General features: G+C 48.9%; 1 protein-coding gene across 1 annotated transcript in view; it reads right to left on the bottom strand.

Moving 5' to 3' along the window:
* The window catches only part of Ser (protein serrate), a 51486-nt gene that overhangs the window by 4871 nt on the left and 24258 nt on the right, over positions 1-22357 (bottom strand). Inside the window, exons 3-5 of the mRNA XM_076810870.1 lie at positions 13030-13321; positions 2555-3173; positions 614-1254 (exon numbers count right to left, since the gene is read on the bottom strand). Coding sequence (XP_076666985.1) covers positions 614-1254; positions 2555-3173; positions 13030-13321 — 1552 coding nt within the window. The remainder of the gene's footprint in view (positions 1-613; positions 1255-2554; positions 3174-13029; positions 13322-22357) is intronic.

The raw sequence follows: 22357 nt of genomic DNA, 5'->3' as shown, positions 1-22357 counted from the left end.
TTATTTATATTTATATTCATTTAGCTGATTGTGCTTTGTGTATCGCGTAAAATGCCAACAAAAATTGTAAGTTATGCAACACACGCGACGCGATTGAACACGATTGAAGCTCGCGAGTACTACCAACTGCTGGACGAGAATATTTTTTCATTGAGCTGCGTTGCCACGATCACAAGGAATTTCCGACTCATGAAAATTATGTATATATAAATGTTTTATTAATATAATTAAGATATATACGATCAACACTCACCAAATACAACACATTGGCACACTTTTCACTGCTTTTCATATAAGTAAAAAGGAAAATTATAGTTTGATTATTTAATTTCTAGCAGTTGCATTTCAGGTATATTTCATCAAATAAGTTAATGATAAATCATCAAATATTCAATAAATTGGCAAAATACGATAAAAAATAAGTGCGAATTCAACTGAATTTGCGATAAAAATACACCATTCCCATTTCTGACTGGCTTTCATCGCAGGAAAAAGCCTTATTAATATCTCGGAAATGGATTAACTTTTGGCTAAGATTGTCACTGAAGTTCATCCACGCTAGAGGTACATAATAGAACAGCGAATAGCGTTGGCGGCTAAGAAACCCACTCACCCTGGTCGCACAGATCCCCTGTCCAGCCTTCCCTGCAGATGCACTGGAACGAGTTAACCAGATCGACACAGGTCCCCCCGTTCAAGCACGGATTGCCCCGGCAGTCGTTGATGTTCTCGTGGCAGTGCATCCCGGTGTAGCCGGGATCGCAGATGCATCTGCCGCCGCTGCATTTGCCCCTGCCGCCGCAGGGCGTCCCCTCGCTGCCGCACCCGATCTCCTCGTCCATGACGCCCAGTTGGGGATTGTGGGACGCCGGCTCGGAGCAGTTCTTCCCCTGCCATTGCTCGGGACAGTGGCAGTAGTAGTCCGTCTGGGTGTTGAAGCAGGGCGCGGAGTTCCTGCAGGGATTCGGGCTGCAGTGGTCCCTGTCGATCTCGCACTGATACCCAGTGAAGCCGACCGGGCAGACGCACTCGTAAGCGTTCACCAGGTCCCTGCACTCGCCACCGTTCTGACAGGGCTTCGAGGCGCACTCGTCGATGTCCACGTCGCAATCCTTGCCCGAGTATCCCGCGGTGCAGCTGCAGTGATAATCATCCACCAGATCGATGCAGAGCGCCCCGTGCTGGCACTGGCCGATGCAGTCGTTAATGTTCTTCGTGCAGTTCTTCCCCGTGAAGCCAGTTGTGCAGCGACACCTGAAACCCCCGAGAGAGCGGCGATGAAGGGCGTCGTGGGACAAAGAAGCTGCGTTCCGATAGATAAATTCTACCGTTCAATTGCGCCACGGTGGAGCTACGAGACATACTCCGACGCGGCGATCAGCTCACGGCGATTGAAACGAAATATCAACGGTTTGAATAAACCGATTCTGCACACGAGTTATTCCACGTCGAAGGGAATAGCTGAAAAATTTAGTTTCACCGATTCCCTTCAAAATTACAGCATTTGTCGATAACCTTGCAAAAACAAAGTATACTGAATTTCAACGGAGTAGGTCAAATAGTTTTCGAAATATTTAGTGTTAAAGTTTCGAAAATTCAAACAAAATCGGCTGACGCGTCATCACTAAAACTGTAATATCTCGGTCATTTTTAAAGATAATGCCACCGTCTTGGGTTCATTTTAAAGCTGAAGGAATGCTTTCTCAAAACGTATATATAATATTTTGTTTATTGTTAATAAATTTTACAGTAATCGATGTCAAAGCTTCAAATGTTAAAACAAATTTTTCTTTCAGTGTTTTCGGTATTCTCGAGAAAAATAGTAGGAATATCTGCTACCTACTATTGCTAATCTTTTATATGGTGAACAGATACTCCTACTATTTTTCTCGAGAATACCGAAAACACTGAAAGAAAAATTTGTTTTAACGTTTGAAACTTTGACATCGATTACTGTAAAATTTATTAACAATGAACAAAATATTATATATACGTTTTGAGAAAGCATTCCTTCAGCTTTAAAATGAACCCAAGACGGTGGCGTTATCTTTAAAAATGACCGAGATATTACAGTTTAAGTGATGACGCGTCAGCCGATTTTGTTTGATTTTCGAAACTTTAACATTAAATATTTCGAAAACTATTTGACATAGGCGTTGAAATTCCGTATACTTTCTTTTTGCAAGGCTATCGACAAATGCTGTAATTTTGATGAGAATCGGTGAAACTAAATTTTCCCCCCATTTCGTTTTGACGTGGAATAGCTCATACGCTAAGCGAAAAGGATTGTAACGCGCTAGAACGTTCACCGGCCGCTTTCATTCCGCGCTACTTTACTGGCGAGCTGCGCTATTCCGAGCGTTGCGAGATGAAGACATTCTAATTCAGCTTTGCTTAACGAGCCTGGTAATAAACGACTGCTTTTAGTGGTTCGGACGCAAGCCTTAAGGACACTCGTTAGGCAGATGCAAGTGGCCTTAAGGCAAAAACCAGACGCATCTTATGAAGACGCGAGATGCGCGAGACCTATCAGCGCAGTAGGAGAGCGGCTTACCTGTAGTCGCCAGCTAGGTTCACGCAGGTCACCGAGTTCTTGCACGGCGACTCCTTCAGGGCGCACTCGTCCACGTCGAACTGGCAGAGGATGCCTTGCCAGGAGGGCGGGCAGTTGCAGACGAAGCCGTTCTTGCCGTCGACGCAGGTGCCGCCGTTCTGGCAGGGCTGCGAGGCGCACTCGTCGACGTCGGTGGCGCAATAGGGGCCCATGAAGCCGGGTGCGCACTCGCAGTGGGCGCTCTCGCCGAGCTCCCTGCACGTCGCTTCGTTCAGGCAGGGGTTGGAGGCGCAGGGGTTGTCCACCTTCTCGCAGGTCGGCCCCGAGAAGCCGTCGGGGCAGGTGCACTTGTACTGGTCGGGCGCGGTGTTCTCGCACGTGCCCCCGTTCTGGCAGGGCTCGTGGGTGCCGCAGTAGTTGAGGTCCTGGTCGCAGAGGATGCCGCCCCAGTTGGTGTCGCAGATGCACTGCCAGCTGGAACCGTTGCAGTAGCCGTGCTTGCATCCCGGGTACGGCGTGCACTGGTCGCAAAGTTCACCCCGCCAGCCGTGCCGGCACTTGCACTCGCCGCTCACGTTGCAGTGGCCGTGGACAGGGTGGCAGCCCTCCTTGCACACCGCTGGAAGGAATCGCATGTGGTTAGATCAGTTGGATCCTCCAAGAGTTTATTCTAATCTACTAGTGACCCTCGTTTCATCCATCTATTCCAGAGCTATTCCAATTCCCATTCCTCGATGTTCACTCTCTCGCAAATCGTAGGTACCCTCCAATAACATATTACTTATAGAAATACGAAGAGTCCTACACCGCGTTCCAGATTAGAGCATACTTGTTTCGCGCAAAGATACACTGTTGATCGGTAGTAAACCGGCAGGGAAAGTGCTACGACCAATCGCGTGTGTCAGATCCGTGGGAGCTGCGCAGGTCAGTCGCAAGTCGGTAGGGGCGTCGGTATGCTCTTACATGGAACGCAGTTTACCATTAATCGTAATTCAATCGGGTAATCCTCCAACGAATGGGAATCGATGTACCCGCCGCACGAAAGGCAGCCGCGGATGAATGTTAAAACGCGAACAATTAATCCGCCCACGGTCACCCGTGTGTCGGATTACTTTCTACGTCCGCGATGGAGGATTATACGGTCGCGAGCGTCGCTCGCGTACACCTCGAAGAGACGTACGTCGACGGAGGCGTGGCAACAGGTACGATCCGTCGGGTCTTACAGGTGGCAGGATGACGAAATCCAATTTCGTTGCGGGCCAGGCGAGCCGGGGGTACCGTATCTCTGGAAACGACGCTTTCGTTGCCTCGACCGCCGAGAAAGAGAAAAAGAAGGAGGGACGGTGACGGGTATCCGTGGCCAGGCCCGGGCAACTCAATTAGCCAAGGGGACAGAAAGACGGATGAGAAGTGACAGAGAGAAGGATTATCCCTGCGACCGTGAAACGAAAATTCACGCGGCACGACACGCGTGCACATATCCCCTCAAACCTTCCAACGACGTACAGACTCTTTACCGTTACCACGGCCGCTTCGTGGAGAGGCGAGTCACGGGACTACAGCTTGATTCATCGCCGTCGGTCTGTGCACTTGTACGACGTTTGTAAAAGTTCAATTTTGGTGGAAAGTTTCATGTAACAGTGTAGGAAGACACTTTGGGTTCCGGTGCTCGTTAAGGGGGTAGTGGACTATTTCAGCTTAAAAAATCGATATTTTTTATTTTACTGCTTCCGAAAGTCTTATCCTTTACGAACATTTTAAACGAATGTTCATGAGAAAATTCAAATAATTGTCGATGTTATAGCAGCGAATGTAACACAGTGTACCGCCGAGTAACCGCGCGATGAAGGTAACACCCCGAACTTTGAAGCCGGTTTTCTCGAAACACCATTTTCAGAAACGGTATATATCATAACTTTTGAACGAATAAATATTTTCACTTAAAATTTTAAATGGAGCTGTAGAATTCCATTCTCTGTCGTGTAGAAATTCCGCATCGATATTGGATGTTTGTAAAACATTTTATAACTGATTAAAGACGATTCTTTCCTGTAAAAATGGGGAAAGAAAATTGATTAGTGTGTAACTTCCACAATTTTTGTTCAAATTCGTCGGCAAGTTTCCACACTGTAGATATTTGTGTATAGAATAATCACCTCAAAGCATTTTCCTTTCAGATGATTGGTTCACCTGAATCGATCTACACCACCTGCAGCGGCGCGCCGTACAGGACTATCTTCAACGATTAATAACTTCGACAATTTTATACATTCCGACGATTTTTTTTGTTGTAAATACTCACTAACATATTCACAATAGATTGTCAAAAGCACGACTGTAACGATTGTTTGGTATCAATGTAATTTAACGTTAAAAAAACTAACGATTTTACGTATCCAATAGTCCACTACCCCCTTAACATCGCGTCCAAGGGGGGAAGAGTTTGTAGACTCCAGCAGAGACTTAATAAAAAGATTTAATAAAAAATCATTGATTGTAATTTTTTAAAGTTTAATAAATTTAAATATCCGCTCAACAAATTTGATTTAAAGTATTATATTTTAATTACAAATTACTAGTAGTTAAAAATCTTGGAATATCTTTCTTAAATAAGCGCAAGGGTAAGAGAATGCAAACAAGTAGCTGGAGGGGAAGGGCGAAGAAGAAGAAACGGAGTCATAGGCGCGTGCGAAAAGGGCAGGCAAAGTCCGCGACGAAAACAGGGGGAGCAGAGGATCGGGTTACCCCGGCGCCCTTTACTCTCGGCGCTCGGAGCATCGAGGGGGAAAAAGTGGGAGCAACCAAAGGACGGAAGAAGTTGCAGGTGCATAGAAAAAAGACAGATGCAGTTAGACGCGAGAAAAGCGAGACCCTCGAAGTCCAACGAGAGGGACAATGAGAGAAGGAGTAAGTAGCTCTAGCTGGGGGTCGAGTCGTGGTTGCCTCTTCCTTCAGTGGTACTCGATAGACAGAGGGTGTATAAATAAGTGCAAGCCTAATTATTACAGTTGTACTGTTGGATTTATACATAAATCAAACCGGAATCAAATCATAACACAAAATCGAAAAATAGCCGAATTTTCGGGGGTTAATTTCATCCCCTTCTAGTAAATTTGGGCAGCAAACAAAAGTTGCGTTGTAATCAGGAGGAAATCCCCTACATATTCACAAAGTTTCAGAATTTTTTGAATTTTAGGGTTCGGGATCTTCCCTTGTAAGCCAAACATACATCAACCTGAACATGATACGATCTATGACTATTTTTATAACTACATTTTTCTCAAATACAATGCAGATATTAAATAAATTATAAAAAACAATGTTGAAAAACAACATTTTTTTCTATATTTCTCCATATTATGCAAGAAGGGCCTGAGAGGACTATAACTAAAATTAATTTCACTGATTAATTTATTACATGAATAAGTACAAAGAAGATATATCAAAGTTTTAAATATTATAGACAGTTTTACAGCTTCACTATGTATAAAAAATATCTAACTTCGGAATGTTTACATATACTTTTCTGGAAACTGACTTTTGGCACTGAAGCCCTTCTTGCATTCAACAGTACAATTGCAGAAGTAAAGAGTCTTAACAACGCACTTTTGTAACATCCAATACTACTTAGCTTTACTACTCGGTTTCGCCCGGAATTTACATTCTGATTTTATAAAAAAATATATTTATTTACTTATTTCTTTCTTTCTGTGAAAATAGTCACATTCGTCTGGATTAGCTAGCCATAATAAGCTGAGGCAGATTTCATGACCACAGAGTTTACCCTTCGAAAGTTGTTGTGCGACAGACAAACGCACAAACATATAGAAGCTTTCCGCTTTATATATTAACATAACAGATCACTAACGTTAATAAAATCACATATGAAATGAATTAATACACTCTCCGCCTCGCCAAGCAACTTCGACACCCCCTTCTTTATCAGTAGGCACAATCACCCCTCAAGGTCTGTCCACATGAATTTAGGATAGACCGCTGCTATACCCGACCAAATACATACCAACTGTTTCTCAAACTTGAGCCCCGAGCACAGCTATCAAGATGTACGTACAGCAGCGCACTTCGAGCGTCGCGTGTGCGAAGGACGCGGAGGCCGAGATCTTTAATGATTAATAGTGCTGCTTTAGCGGACAAGGAATGTTCCCGTGGATATTTATGTGACCGCGCCGTGACGTTCGAGGCCCTAAATAACGACGGGGTCTTTCTCGCCGTTGCGTTCGGTGGATCGGCGCCGAGTGTAAGATCGTGTCGCAGAACGATCGAACTCGGACGGCCACCGCGCGGTTTCCAATTGTTGCGCGGAGGAGACGGGGGTAGAATCGCGATTTCCCTCGCGGCTGCCTCGTGTCGGGGCAATTACGGCCTGGAACCCCGGGGAACGAGTGCTCAGATGGTGGTTAGATGAAGCCCCGGCGCTCGGGGAACGAACTAGAGCCCCCGGCTCCTTTCTTCGTCGCGGAGGAGCAACAGGTGCGCGAGAGAAGCGCCGGGGAGAACGGAGACCGCCGCTCGCGTTCGTGACCGGCGATTCGCGGTTCGTTTAGGAAAGTCAATTACAGGGAGGCTGGGGGATCGATCGGGCAGGTTGGGCGGGGAGGGGCGTTAATTACGCTTGTCTACGCGTGAAATCGAGTGAATCCGCGTGGGCTGGCTGGGAACGCGAGAGGGGTTCGCGCATGAGCGGGGTATTAAAACTGAAGAGAATGAAACACTGATCTTTCGCGCGGAGGATGATTCTGTAATGGGATCCGAGGAGCGCTATTGCAGCTCCCATCTAGGCGAGAATAAAAGTAATTCGAGGGAGAAAGGATCGACTGCCTTAACGAGGGCTATCGGCCGATAAATATTCCCAATCTGTTCCAGTTGCTTGGATCGCGGTACCCGCGCGGAGTTGCTCGCAGAGGAGGTACAGATCGCGGTGTGTTGTTCGTCGTCGTGTCGAAGTTTCATTAACACCTGGTATACCAGTACCGTTCGTCCGTTGTTCAGGATCTATAAATCCAGCCTGCAGCGTCTACAGTTACACGTCCGTCGGGGTTTCTTTTTCTTAATTCCCCGGCGGTAGGCAAATTAACCCGCGCGATTCATCTTCGTAGCGCCGCGGGCCACTTTAGTTTCTTATTCCCCGATCGGCGGCGAGCCGGCGACGCTGGTGAACGGAACAGATGCGCGAAGAATCGGATTACAGGTGAAGGTTCGCGACTTTCACGCTGTAACGTTTACCTTTGCCCACGGGAGGCGAGCCGGTAATCTCTCCGCGGAAAAACGAGCGTTCGCCTCGCGCTGTTAACTACGACATTTCGCTGCTCGTAGGGGAGACCGGGGCAAAGTGAACCCCGGGGTAAAATGAGCTTCCTTGATTTATTCTTTAACGATAGAATATATTTAGAAATTTTGGTGACGTAATGAATGTACGTAACGCGACAATGATAATTATGCACATTCAGGTATCGAAAAATGGAAATTCATTTAAAAAATTACAAATGAAGTTTTAGAGACTTCCAATTGTTTTTTTTTTCAATTTAGCTTTTTGGATATGTGAGTCTTAAATGTGTTATTTTAACTCCATTTTTTTTCTGCGTGCTTATAACAAGCTTGTAAACATACGTGTACACGCGTTTGAGGAAACTTTAATCCTAACGTTATTAAATAATTAATTTTCCACTGAGTACACATTCGGGGCAAAGTGACCGGGGTAAACTGAGCTGCAAAGAAAAGATGCGCGAGTGATATCTAAATTTATTTAGATATCATAAGTACGTATTTTATTAAAAATTATGTATGTATTTGTTTTATTTATAATATGTCAGACTGTTCGTGTAAACAAAGTTCCTTTAAAAACACATTTTCAGAAGAAAATGAGTTTATGTTAGTAACACAAAGTGCAAAGTTACAAAGTACAAATTATTAACATTAAGCTTGTATTAATGAAATATATTTAAAAAAGAAAATAGTTTAAATAGTTTAAAAGTTCTAATAAAGTTGATTTTATAATTATATCCTTCATTAAGACACGTATTTCATTTCTGCTCACTTTACCCCAGAGAGTAGCTCACTTTACCCCATATATATGGGGTAAAGTGGTCGATTCTGCATTTTCTTTTCAAGTTGAATTTTAATATACTTTAACTTTATTTTAAGTACTGATATTCGTTATTTATCAATAGTAACGTTCAACTTATATTATTAATCTATTTTCACACATTTTTATCGAAGGGGGAAAAATTTTATTCGACTTCAAACATTTTTCGTCCCACTTTGCCCCGGTCTCCCCTACAGCGTGTGCCACGAGACGTGGATCTGCGAGCCCCCAGAAAGGGCATTCCGCTTAATTCGGCCACCCGAAGTCAACGAAACGAGGTCGCACGTTCATAATCCTCAAGACTCGCTTCACCTAGTCCTACTTCCGACTTACAATCGCGTCTTCGTTCCAATAATTCGCCTTAAGCTGCAGCGACCCCCGACAGCGTCCAAGTTAGATTTAGGTCGATTAATTCGTCCACTAACCACGGAATGCCCTGTCCCTTTAACTGCAGCCTTCGCTACCCTGCCTGTGCCGCTTGCACCGCGATCAGCTTCTGGAAATAGCTCGCGCGGCCCTGTCTACGGTTAGTTTTCGCGAAAACACCGAGAGCCGTTTCACGAGCGCGGTTTACGGCGAAAAGGGGTCAGATGGAAACGAACGTGCGCCGGAATACGATTCCCCCCTGTTCGCGGTGTTGCGCGAGACGCGGTTCGTGCATAGAGCTCGTGTGAAGACGATGCAGCACGAGTGAAATTCTCGTATTGACCTTTCGCAGCGTGACAAAAATGCCGGAGCCAGTTCTCCCCGTCTCTCCCGCGGCGGACCGGTAAGTCTCATCGTGCGCCTCACGAACACACGATTTCCACCGATAATCCCTAATTGGGATCGTCGGCACCCCCCCCTCGTTTTTACCAACGGCGCTGCGGACGAAAGTGGGACGTATCTAATTGCGATACGATAATACGATCATCCCGCATCGTTAAACGGTTGAATATTCCCCGGGGCGTCGAGGGGACTCGACCTGGTTCTTTCCTTCGGGGACACTTTCTATGGGAGCAAGTACTTGCTCCCTGGTCGCTGTTAGCCTCTAAATTGGATCACTTCACTTATCATTCGTCAATGGTAGAAGAAACTCGCTGCATTTCGATGGAACATTTCGCGACTCGCAGATATCCCCAGCGATTTCAATGGAAATTAAATGTGGTGGCCGTTTTATTAAGCTCCCAGTAGATCTTTCAGATGTTTCGTCAGGAGTTGCGCAACGAGAGGAACCGATCGAGCTACATTTCAGTGATTCGTGCAGTCCGATTGCTTAAGCATTGGACATGGCTCGCAATTGTGCAGGGAATCCAGAGAGAATTTTCCTGGGACATTTCCACGACGCTCAGCTTCGCACTTCAACGCCGGCAGGGAAATCTTAAAGTTCACAGTGTCAAGGGAAACTGGCCGAGTCCTCGCCAGCCATCTTTTTTCCCTCGCGACGTTATCGCAACGAATTATCGGTTATTATAATAAAGTTCACATCGATGCGACGTTTATCACAGACCTGATTACCAACAGCGAATTGGGGCAGTTCTGTTTCGCTGGATATCAGCGTGGTTACTAATTACTGCCTCGAAGAAGAAACTAGACCCTTCTATCCCGCTTTCCCGCACTTCGTTTCAGTTATTCGAAGCGAGGGGAAGCTTTGCACAGATTTTTTCGGGACCTCGGTCGAGTCGCCGCTGAGCAACGATCAATCGTTAATCGCGCGCGACAGTTGCATTCGAAATGAGGAGGGAAAAAAGGAGGAAGCGTATGAAATTCTACGGTTCCCACAGTCGCAGCGCAAACACCGTCGATAATGTACATATTCATAAAACGAGGAATAAGTAGGTTTTTAAGACGTTCGCTTGAAGGAAAACTGCAATCACAAAACTAACTCATATACGACCGACGATTATTCCAGTTTCGTCTGATTCTCTGCCTCGCAGACACGCTAAATTCTATTGTGAATGTTGCGCAATTTTTAGGCCTTCGAGGGAGACGTTCTCTCCCCTCAAGAACGCATACAAATGCCACGAAAGGTCTCGGCTACGCTCTCAACGACGCCAACCGTCCCGCAGAAGACACAAGAGCATCGCGTTCTCAATTAAACTTTAAAAGCCTCAACGACAACTTGTCCCACACCTGGCAAACATCAAGACCCCTCAGGACCCTCGAGAATCTCGAGATCCGTGAGAGGTCTGAAGATCCAGCGAGGCCAGAGGAATCATTCGGAACAGGGCAACGACCGAATCGATTGAGAATTCACGTAGCTCGTACGTACGTCGATCGTTAAGGCCCTCGTGTCTGGAGGGAGGGATAGAACGTACTACGAGACTCGGATGAGTCGTACACACGGGGAGGCGGAAGTAACGATTAAGCAGCGAAGAAAGAGCTGGCGCATTAGTCGGGCCAGCATTGTGCGAGGGGATCTGGCGTGATGCTGCTACCTTTATACGATCGTACGACATGCGTCTAACGTCCGCTCGTTGAGGCACGCTTCGAGATAATTCGCGTGTGTTTCGCTGTGCCGCTTGTTTGCGTCGATCCGCGGACGTCCACCGCGCTTTCACGTTTCCCGGCGTGGAAACCGAGAGAGCCTCGCGAAACCTCCGCGTGGAACGGGCAGACCGAGGATGCACGGCGAGACGCAGCCACCTCTATTCGCGGTTCCATCGGTACATAACGAATGTCCGGCAGATCTTCACTTTCTCCTCGACAGATTCGAACGCGAGGAAGGTACCAATCGCGTCTGCCAGCCAGGAAGATATTCCGCCGGCATTTACAGCCGCGGTGTAATTGTTTTTCGGATAGCCAGGCGGAAGGTGTCTCGTGTAAGTGGATGCGTTAAAGTGGATTATTTATTGGAAGGAGGCGGCGAAGCTGCTTGTCCAATTAATCAAACGTAACGGTGCTCCGGGCGGTGGGAGAGCCTCGTTGCATCTCAGCCTTTTCGCTTGCAAGCTTTCACGTTCCAAACTTGTATTCCGTTTAAATTCCGAGTAAATGGCACCTTGATCTCGTTGCGGCTCGAGCAACGTGCAATAACTAATCCGGGCACGATCTATTGAAACAGCTCGGTGGATCGTTCGCACCTCATCCAGCGGAGGATTAACGTCAGCCTCGTTGAAGAATCAAAGTTAACTCCCTTCTTCTCGGAGACGCGTATCGATGCCTGAAATCTAAGGTCACCGAATTCTTTTTCACGATCCTTTTTCCCCCACGGTACAGCCGATTAATTGAATATATCTTCTTTTTTTCTCTCTCTCTCGCCCGTGGCTGGGATAAAGGAGACAACCGGTCTCGTTAAAAATTCCAGCCCGATCGATCCCCAGCCAGTGGCTCGTTAGCTCCGGGGGCAGCCGTCCGTGAGAAAAGCGAGGCGAGAAACGGCGCAAGTCGCGCGAGCGCGATTACGTGCGACGCGAGATTTCACGCTCCGAGGATCGATTAATTATTCCTTCGACGGCGGAGAGAGGCCGGGGCAAAAAAAGGCCACGGGGGGAATCGTTTAGCCGCCAATATCGCGCAAGGCGAGGGCCTTGCGCGACGCTTCGCTGCATACGTAACGAGATGGCAGGAACGACAAAAGCGTGTTCCGTGGCTTGTTCGCGGGGAACGTCGGCGGGACCCTCCCAGTCACGGTCCCTTATTTTATTACGGAACCGTGCCCTTCTTTCCTCTCGATCGTGTGTCGTTCCGCTTCAAGAGCACCGCCGTCCTTCGTCCCGACACTTCCGCTAGTAAAAACGCGCCCGATCGAACCGCTGAATGGGCAGCATTTCGACGACGGTAGATTACGGGATTGCCAGCAATTAGGTACAGACGTGTTCATTATCTACTTATACACGGCCAGCACAAGAAACGCTGATTGAATTTTACGTAAAGTGTCCACGAGGACGCGAATGATCGTATTAAGATCACTTCATCTTTTATTTATCGCGCTCTCAATCCACGTCGCTTAGTATGGATTCAGTCTAAGAGTTGTTATTGGAACAGTTATGCCACTGTGCGGCGCAACGCGTGGCAAAAAATGAATTTAATCCATCGCGGATTAGGGCTACACATGAGAAACGCTTGTGAGATTCACGACCTTACAATGTCCACGCTACGAATAATTATCATCCGTTCACCCTGTTAAGTGGAGGTCAGTGGCGGATTTAGGAAGAGAGCCAAAAGTTCTGGGACACCCTGTATAGATGACAGAAGTACAAATAAATTTACGCACTTGTGGTATGAAAATTGTGAGAAACAGAAAAGAATGTACTGTTTGGATAAAATCATAATTTCTTTTTTTAAGGGTGGGTTCCTGGGGAGGGGTCATTCTGGGCAAGGGCTCAGGTGGCAACTGCTCAACTGTGCCAGTTAAATCCGCTACCGGTGTAGGTGATGAATATCGGCTTACCAATTTCGCAGTCGGAGCCCTTCCATCCCTGTATGCACACCTTGTCGCCGTTCTCGTCGCAGGTGTAATGGCCAAATATGTCGTTCCTCGGCCGGCAGAACTTGGTGCAGGTCGCGTTGTAATAATGATCGGCGCATTGGACCCGGACGCGATACGCCAGATGAGCGTTTCTTCCTTGATGATTGAGGGTGTGCCACGTGGGTCCTGGCAGGACAATGCCGCTGTAACTCGCCTCATCGATCACGCCCGCGCTCGCCTCGTCTCTCGCTTGCAGGATCAGCGTGAATTGCCTCTGTCGGAAGAAAAGATCGAATAATTAGGTTGGACCGTGTTAAAGAAATCGGGCGCGTTGCGAAACGCAGAGGCGTCAGCGACCCGTTTGGGGATTCTTAATACACGCTGTTTCAATTTGCATTTTACCAGCAGCGCCTGTCGAATTATTGTAATTGAATCAGGATTAATTTCCTCGAGGATTCTGCTCGGTGGTTCACGGGTTCGTCAAGGTTTCTGCGTTGGACAGAGCAGGTTCGTCGAACTTCGTGTAATTAGAAAGTGAGGAATGGATTTGAATACTCGGAGGACACATCGGGAAGATTCTCTGGTGCTGTGACTACTACTGCAGACGTCGCAGTCCAGAATTGCCGTGTTCCGGTAAAGGCGGATCGAATGCGGAACGGTGACGTAACGCGCCGCGTCTAGGGCTGCTTTGGAAGAGGAAGGGAGTCGGTTTGATGAAGCCAGTAATTAACCCTTGCCCATGTTGAATAATTCCTCGGCGGTCGTGGCCCTAAGTGGAACCTTCCGAGATGGAGTTTTGCAAATTCATATAGCGCTTCCTGACCCTCGAGGGCAACACATAACACGTCAGAATAGCATTACCAATTTTCGCTCTCCCCTGTCCATTAATTAAAGAAATTAAACGCGTTAAAGGCAGACATGGAACCTATTTACTGCGAAGCACAGTCCGTTGCGTTCCCTTTCTCCTACGATCAATCAATCACGCATTTACTCCCATAAAATTCGATGTCCCCTTCGTTCCTCTGATAAAGCACCTAAATCTATCCTGCTCCGTCAAGCGGGAGGCAAATGTACCCGCGAGCTTGGAGACCACCCAAAAGCAGAGACCTCTAATCGCATCGATAATCGAATCAAGAAGAATCCCCATTCTTCCCACAATCAATGGGCTCCCCTGTTCCGCAAGGGCTCGGGTTTACTCCGCTGATCGTCCAGCCGCAGGAAGAAAACGAAGCGAAACGAATGCCCCATCGAAACGTACCCACCGCATCCGCAATAATTACCGATCCGCGTGTAATCAAATCCTCCCCGACATTTTTCACCCAGGCACAGTCGGGAGACGTTCCTCCGTGCACCGTCCCCCCACAAATCAGAATAATTACACCGGGTTTGCGCGACCATCCGCGGCGTGGTTCCGCGATGGTTTCGTCTGTCCATCGTCCGTGCGTCCACCGACCGTCTACGTTCGTCGCAACGGCGAACCTGATTGGTACCACCAATCAAGGCCCGTGAGTGACGGTCGGCGGCTAATGCAATAAATAAATTCCAATCGCGCTGCCGCGGAAGACAGCGGCTATCTGTTCGTCCCAGCAGCATCAACAGCGGCGGCAGCACAAGCAGCAGCAACGGATCCCCAAAGGGGTGTCCAGGAGAGTCCAGGGGCCTGACGATAGAAAGCTGGAAGTGTTCCTGATGGAACCGGTCCCGGTGGAAAAAAAAGATCACCGCGCATCGATGTCCCGCGTGCTCGCGCGCTTGTGTGCGCCGGTTTAATGAACCTGAAGATCCTCGCTGGTAGACAATGAGAGAGGGACTTTCGACGAGCCGACCTGGGGGCCCTCTGGATATTTTTTAATTAGAACCGCAGGTGTTTCGCGTGATCGCCCTCCCCGAACGTGGGGGCGACAAGGGGGAAAGTGAAAAATACGCTGGTTACACGTTCGAGCCTGCTATAATAAATGATGCACGGTAATAGATATTTCGTGGTTTTCGTCGATCCCTCCGTTCTCCTTTTGTGCCACCGACTCGATTATCGCCCGGCCCAGAATGGCACCACGCGGGGTTCCGGCCGTCCGATATGTGGGAACGCTATTTCCCCGGAGTTGATCGATTCGCTCTCAGTTTTCAGCCCCAACGATCTGCTAATCTCCCGACCGTCACCGTACTGCAGATACTCAATCGGCGAAATCCTCAGATAACGCGAGCTTAACGTCCCCGTGGTAGCGTTTCTTTGCGCGCAACTCGTTTTCTAAAGCGGCGCGATCACCACCGCAACATTTCCAGTGCTATATATATTCCAGATATATATTTTTTCGGTCAATATCGATGCATGAAATATATTATTCAAAAAGTATCGATACGAGGATCGTACGAATTTACCAATTAAAAAATAAGCTACATATATTCAAGAGAATATTGTTTTTGATTAAAAAGAAATTTCAAGAGTAACAATTTTTATATAGTACCATTAAGAAATTATTTTACTTAAATTAAGGTTCAAAAGTATTACAATGAAAACAAGTAATCTACTTTGCAAATCATATTTATAAGGAAACTAGAATTTTTATTTTAATAAGAAATATCATGGGCACCATTCAATATAAAAGTATGAAAAGGAATTACTGAATTTTACTTAGACGCAGTAATTTGAAAATCAGCTTGAATTGGCTTGAACGAAAAAGGGTGCAATAACGATTATCGATATTTTGAACAAAGTTATCGATACCTGCAATTATTAGTGTTTGAAATATCGATAAAAAATATCAAAATATCGACATGCAAATGTCGATATGTACAGAAACCGATAAATATCGCGCATCACTAAATAGCATATACCACGGTGTAAAGGTGCGTTTAGACCAAAGGAACGAATGCTCGTTTGCCACCCACTTCGATAAAATTCAACTCTAAAGGAGCATTCGTTTATGCTCGGTAAAAACTTCGCCGAACGTTTTGGAATGCTGAATGTATGAAGAAGGTTCAACAAATGTTCAGCTCGTACAAGCTACACGAACATTCGCTCGCATTACACCGAATGAGCTTGTAGGATACAGAAGATAGTGAACAAGTTCGTCGTTTCGCTTCACCTACGAAGCAAGAAGAGAAAAGATAAGGCCTCCTTCCAGCGAGCGATCTAATTTCCATTTTTCCTCGACCGTTCACGGAAGTGAAAAATTCTGGTCCCGATCTGGACTACACAAAGAGCACGTTGTGACCAATCCGCGGCGAGTCAGACGTCTCGCGCTAAATGTAAAGTCGGTTCTCCTCGTCGCAGCCACTACCTAGAGCAGATGAGCGCTAATTGGTGTTAATTGGTGGCTCGCTTGGGGCCCGTCGTTCCCACGCCCGCGACTTTCATGCTCGCCTTTTTTCTTCTTTACACCTCCTGCCGCGTGTGTATATATACGTCTATATATACCTATATTCTAATTCGTCCGTCGCTCTCGGCTTCCTCGCCAAGAGCGGGCGACGCGTTCTTTTGTGCCGCTTTGCACGCGACAGACGTTCCCTTTTGTCGAGCCAGCCTTAATCGATGTGAGTCAGCTCCGTGAATTTCCATCGGATAAAATTCCCATTATCCCCTCGTTTCCCCATTGAAGCGCTACCGACGTGGATCGGGCCGGGAACAGTGAACAGCGTCGAACAAAAAGATGCCTCTTGGATAAGACGTTAAAAAAAAAAAAAAAACACCACGAGAAGTAAGTCAGGTGTCTCGAATCGACCGGTGATTAAGGGAATCTGGAGCAAAACTGATAGAATACCAGCTCCCTTCCTAACGTCCCAGGAAAGGAGAACGTGCGATTGCAGTGAAAACAACGAAGCTCCATGGCACGCGGAGAGTAACCGGTGGATCTAGGAATTCGCGTGGGCGTCCTGCAGAAAACCGCTTCACGACTGGATACCCAACGAATTTCCCCTTTCACTAGCGCTCGCTAAAAGCATCCACGTGGGCACTAGACAGCAAAACCATGGCCAATAAATTGCCGAAGATCCAGCTCGCGATAAGTGCGACGACCGGTGGACCGAGCTACTCGATCATCGATCGATCCCCCTGCGGATGGACACGGGTCGCCCAGGGCCCTGTAGGCGTAGGAAATTCATTAAGCCTTATGTTATTCGCCGGCATGTCCGCGCGCGGCTGCTCCACCGCGGGGACCAATTAATCCATTTCTCGTGGCTCGCTGAGCGGCCGGAATTAACCGTCGCGAGCGCTCGACACGCGTTTTCAGCGTTAATTTCTGGGCACCGTTGGTCAAGGTCCGCGGCAATTTTTGCGACCTTCGGTCGGCAGGAGGGCCGTGGAGAGCTCGATTTCTGCGGGTCAGAGGGATCGGCGGAAGCGGCGCGGGCACGTACAGGCCACGGCGAGCCTCTATCTGCCTGGCTGTCGTTCCATCGCGGTGCTCCGGGCACGGTGGACGCGTCCACGTACAGAGGGAGGGGGCGGGTACCGTGTGTGGGTTCGTAAGTGCACGTAGGTACTTACGTACGCCGAATAGAACGCGTCTCCTTCTCTATGTCAGGCAACGTGTCTTTGGTTTCGCGGAAAAGATCGAACGAGCGGCACGTGAGGACGCGTACTAAGCAGAGGAGAAGGTCCGAGGCCTGACACGATCGGGGGAGCCTTGAATGAGAGTGCACGGTTTTCTTTGGGCTCCTCCGTGGTTCCCGGGCGAACAAGGGGCACTGAGGAAATTCAGTGAGATAATGATGGGGCAAAATTTTTTGGGGGTAGGTTGGAAAGTAGGGCACAGGGTGGGGGGACGTTTTCGATTTAGAGTGCAGGATATTTGATAGCCAGAGCAGGCGGAAGGCTGCATTCTTTTCGCGAGGGAATCTGAAGTTTCCCTTGGACAGAGTTGTCAGGCTTCGCGGTGCAACTTTTAGAATATTCTTCGCTGATGAACCTCGCTGTGCGCGTAACGCGAGCCCCGCTTGCATCGGATCCATCAGGCTACCTCCAACTTGGACCGCGCCAGCCTCTGGTCATTTCTCATCCTCCACCTTTCTCCTTCGAAAAGAATCGTATCCCGTGGTTGTTTGAATTTCGGCCGAGATTTACGCAGCGATTACGACCAATTTATTTTGTGAAAGCGCCTTACGTAAAATCGCTGCGATGCATTATTCATCGCGCTGCATTATTTCAGCGGATTCACGTGCTCGCCGTAATACCTCAATTAAATACAACGCGATTCCAAAAGTTCAATTCTCGCAATCCTCGGTCACGTTCGAAACTTCCAACAGCAATAATCCCGCCGCCTTGCGAAACCCTCGATTCCAGAACAGTTCAGATCCGCTTTCAAAAATCCATAGCCTCCCGGACTTCTCCCAGTGACTTACAAACGCTGCGCCCGGGGGAGATCTCACCGGGCGAGGGTTGAGGACCGCCTAGAAATACCAGCCCTTGATCGCACCCGAGCGCCGACGCTGCCTCGGTCACCCTTGACCCTAAATCTCCGCCGCGGAGTGGAGAGGTCCGGAGGTCGGGCGTCGCGATGCGATAAATTCGCGCGGCCGTCCTTCGCTCCCGTGGAGGACGATTCACGGCGAGGACGGGGCCCGGGGTTGTTCCTCGTCCCTTGGAAATACCGAGGACAGCCTCGAAGGTAGCCGTCGCGTCGGGAAGCGTTCGTTCTGGAATCCTTTCCTCGTCCTCGCTTCCCAATTAGCCGGCCGGCTAATAAATCTCGCGGTGTCCCCAGAACCGTGGAGGACCGCGCGCGACGAGAGGAAAAAACGTGGCACCGGGGGAGGGGGAGAAGGAAGTGGGCGCGAGGGGAACAGTGCAGAAAGGGGCAAGAACCGCGGGAGGATTCTCGAGCGACAGGGGACGAGGAGAGAATCCTCTGTGGTCCGAGGTAGCCACTATTCAGAGGGGCACAAGGCCAAGAAGCCTTCGTACGATGTCCCGCGCTCCTTCCCCTCGTCTCATGGCTTGAACGGTAAGGGACGACGGGGAAGGGCCGAGGGGGAGGTTCGCCAAGTCAGTCTGGGATGCTGACGGTGGCTGTTGTAGTGGTGGGTTTACCTGCATCGGACCGGGCAAGGGATCCCTGCATTCCTCGTATTAAATGCCTCTCGGACGATCTCTCCTCGGAGCTAGCCACGGAGCTGCCCATCCACATGGACTGCCCGATCGCCTGCGCGAGCGAACGTTGGATGGGCTGAGTGGTTATAGAAATACTCTAACCAAGGAGGTACTGCGTGCAGGGCTTGAAAACTGTTACGATATCGATTTCGGTTCCCCAAACGGTTACGAAGAACCTTTATTTTGCATAACTGTTACGAAGAACCGAAATTTCCAACTATTATCTGTTTCACTTACGGTTCCTATTTCCTTCCTCGTATCGGTTCCATCACCGTTATTTTTTCGCTTCTATATCGAAACATCGAAGTTATGAGATTTTTTCCGCGAATCCTATGTTACGTGCCCCACTGTGCGGCGGTGAACTAGCGGCGAAGGGACAGGAGGGACAGTTCTGCGGCTGGGGAGGAGAGGGCGGGGAGAGACAAGAAGCGAGGAGTTTGGTATGCGGTCCGCGCAGCGGGTTCACACACGGCCGAAAGGCACGAGGGTGGGGGAGGCTGCGAGGGGCCCGAAGCTCGGGAGGCATTGCCCAAACCGGGGCGACAGTTTCCCCTTTCTTCCCCTCATTTGCATACGCGGGCCTCGCGTACACCTGTGTGCGGGGGCCCGCGCTTGTACACCTGACCAATAAGTCGGCCCTGGCAGGCGTAAATCTGGACCGTAAACTTGGATATTCCGGAACCCCCTGCCGCGTCAACGAGGGCAAGTTCCCCTGGGTATTCGGCCGTAATCGATGAGCCTCGCGCGGGCCATCGTTTACTCCGTGGGCTAGCGGCCCCTCCAGAATAATTAATAATCGGGTCCATCGACTTGCCGCGAGCGGAGCGGGAATTATGGGGACGCGGTGTGGAATTAACGAGCCTGCAGAAAAATCCGCGATTGAATTTAAATCAGGAACGCGGAAACACATTAATCCCTTCGGAGAGCAATAAATCTTGCCGACACGGGCCGAGCCAGTTTCGCTGTAATTGCCAGGCCCGATATCGTCCTCTCGTTCGGGGACCAATCGGCGCCGGAAGTGTTGACAAATCGACCGCGCTTCCGTTCGCCAAACGGGCTTTAATCGACGCGGCGCATCGTCGATAAATCCTGCCGGCCGTTGGCTTCGAGGAAGCTGGAAGAGGAGCGCGAGCGAGCCGAAGAGGCCCGTGAATCAGCTTCACCGATCAGAATTCGTACGCGCTAATTGCAACCGGTTTGCAGTCCTCGTGGCAGAGCGGTGTCGCTGGAAAAGCGCGGGAGTTGAGGAAAATGTGGAACGGAAACCCTTCAGAGGCTTGGGGTGCAGATCCGGATCCCGACGGACCATCGCTGGCGATCCCTTGCGGCTAGAACGAGCGCGTAACGATTGCGGGCAGGTTTCGTCCGTCGATTAACGGACGGTTCGCTTCTGACAAATCGATCCTGCTTCCGCGTCCGTCTGCTCGTTGATTTATAACGCGCGGCTAGAACCCATGCGCAGCCGAAAATATAAACGACGCGCCGCAAAGTATCTCTATCTGGGACATCCACCGCGGATGTACGAGACCGCCGTCTTCATTTAAATATTATAAAATACGACGTATCTGATACGCGAAGCAGCTAGGCGGAGTGGCGTCTCCGGGACAGGTTCGGGTAGGCACTGGTTGCTCTGTTATTACGCTCTTTACGCGGTTATTACTTTTGAATAACCTACAGTAAAACGTGACGCCACTAAGTCATGCTCATCCCGGAGAGTTAAGGCCGACTCCATTCGCATGGGAACCAACAGGTTTCAAAGCGCGTCCCTTTGATAGATGAGGCTGTACATATCTCTGGGAGTACCATCTACGGAATGTTGAGCCCAGAGGAATCGAGAGATTGGGCCACGGGTCAGGGAACAATCCAGCCTTGGAGAGTATGCAAGGAGCAGGCATGTGGCCGCGGCTCGGCGATACACCTGTTTGGGCCTGACTCATTCCGATCCCCTGCGGGGATTCGAGGCGTGCCATCGCGCTGACTCCTTCATTTTCGTTCTCCGTGGTTTTTATCCGTCCTCCGTGGCGAGCATCGTTTAGACGACTATCGTTTATCATTACACGGGCCATTATCGGGATTTATCACGCGCCGGGAGAAAGGAGGGTAAAAGGCTCCGGCAGTGTTTCCTGACGCTGGGCGACTCGCGTTTGCCCCGACGTTTTCTCTTCTCCCATTTCGACCGCGATGATCGTTCGTTTTAATACGGCCGTGCTAATTGTGGCGGCCGATGGTGCCCGAGAGGCTCGGCGTCTCGAATCATTTCGCACCGGTGTGGTCTGTTACGCGAGAGTGGGCCGCAGAGGTCCCATTGGTCCGGTTTCAGTTGCGTCGATCGATGTTTGCCCGTGAAATTTCTAGCGATACTACGAACCTATCGGCGCGTGAGAAAGCCTGCGTCGGTAATTAGGTAAACTCGGGCGATCGATTTAATTTACTGCTCGAGAGTTAACTCCGTTCCGTGGTGAATCCAATTATTCGATCCGAGCTATCGTGCAAATAATTAGCTATCCCTCTTAACTCTGCCAGCAGCTGGGATCGCGACTGCATGTAGGTATGATTAGATGCTGCAGCGGAGTGCGAACAGCTGCCGGTGCGCAATTAGTCGCGTCTTGCGTCGAATTCAAGATAAATTGGGGAATAAAGTTCGCGAAGTTATGTGGCACGATCAGCGTCACATAAATGCTGTTTCAATCGCCTGATATTTTTTCCCGAGGACAGTTGCGCACTCAAGATTTAATCTCGGGGGAAGCCGAGTTGGAGGAATAAAAATATTTTCAATGCAAGTGCAGTAGAATTCATTGGGTCATTATAAAGATTTATTTAAAGAATAGGGTAAAGGCAGGTAATATGGAACTTCGTAAAATTTCGACAAAGAAATAACGAACTCCTCTGGCAATCGTGTATACTAGATCCCTAGACACAATAGACGATGATACTGACAATTGAGCATCAGTCGGGCATCCATCATTCACCCCCTCGCGTTCCACGTTGTTCCTTTACTCTACTTTTTCGCGACGACACGCCGGAGCGTCTCGCCACCCCCAGAGTCCCAAACACGGGGTCAGCCAGCGACTCGGTAATCGCGAGCGTTACGCCAAGGAGGGCAACGGTAACGTCCACGTGGGCAAAACAGCCGTGACGTGGTCGCGCCGTGATAGAGGCGCCCACATCACGAGCCTCCTAGATATTGTGCCGAGAATAGACCGGGCTTCTATACCTATTCGTTTC

This window comes from Andrena cerasifolii, chromosome 4 (genome assembly GCF_050908995.1).
Source record: "Andrena cerasifolii isolate SP2316 chromosome 4, iyAndCera1_principal, whole genome shotgun sequence".
NCBI classification, from domain to species: domain Eukaryota; kingdom Metazoa; phylum Arthropoda; class Insecta; order Hymenoptera; family Andrenidae; genus Andrena; species Andrena cerasifolii.
This window is presented reverse-complemented; position numbering and strand designations above follow the sequence as displayed.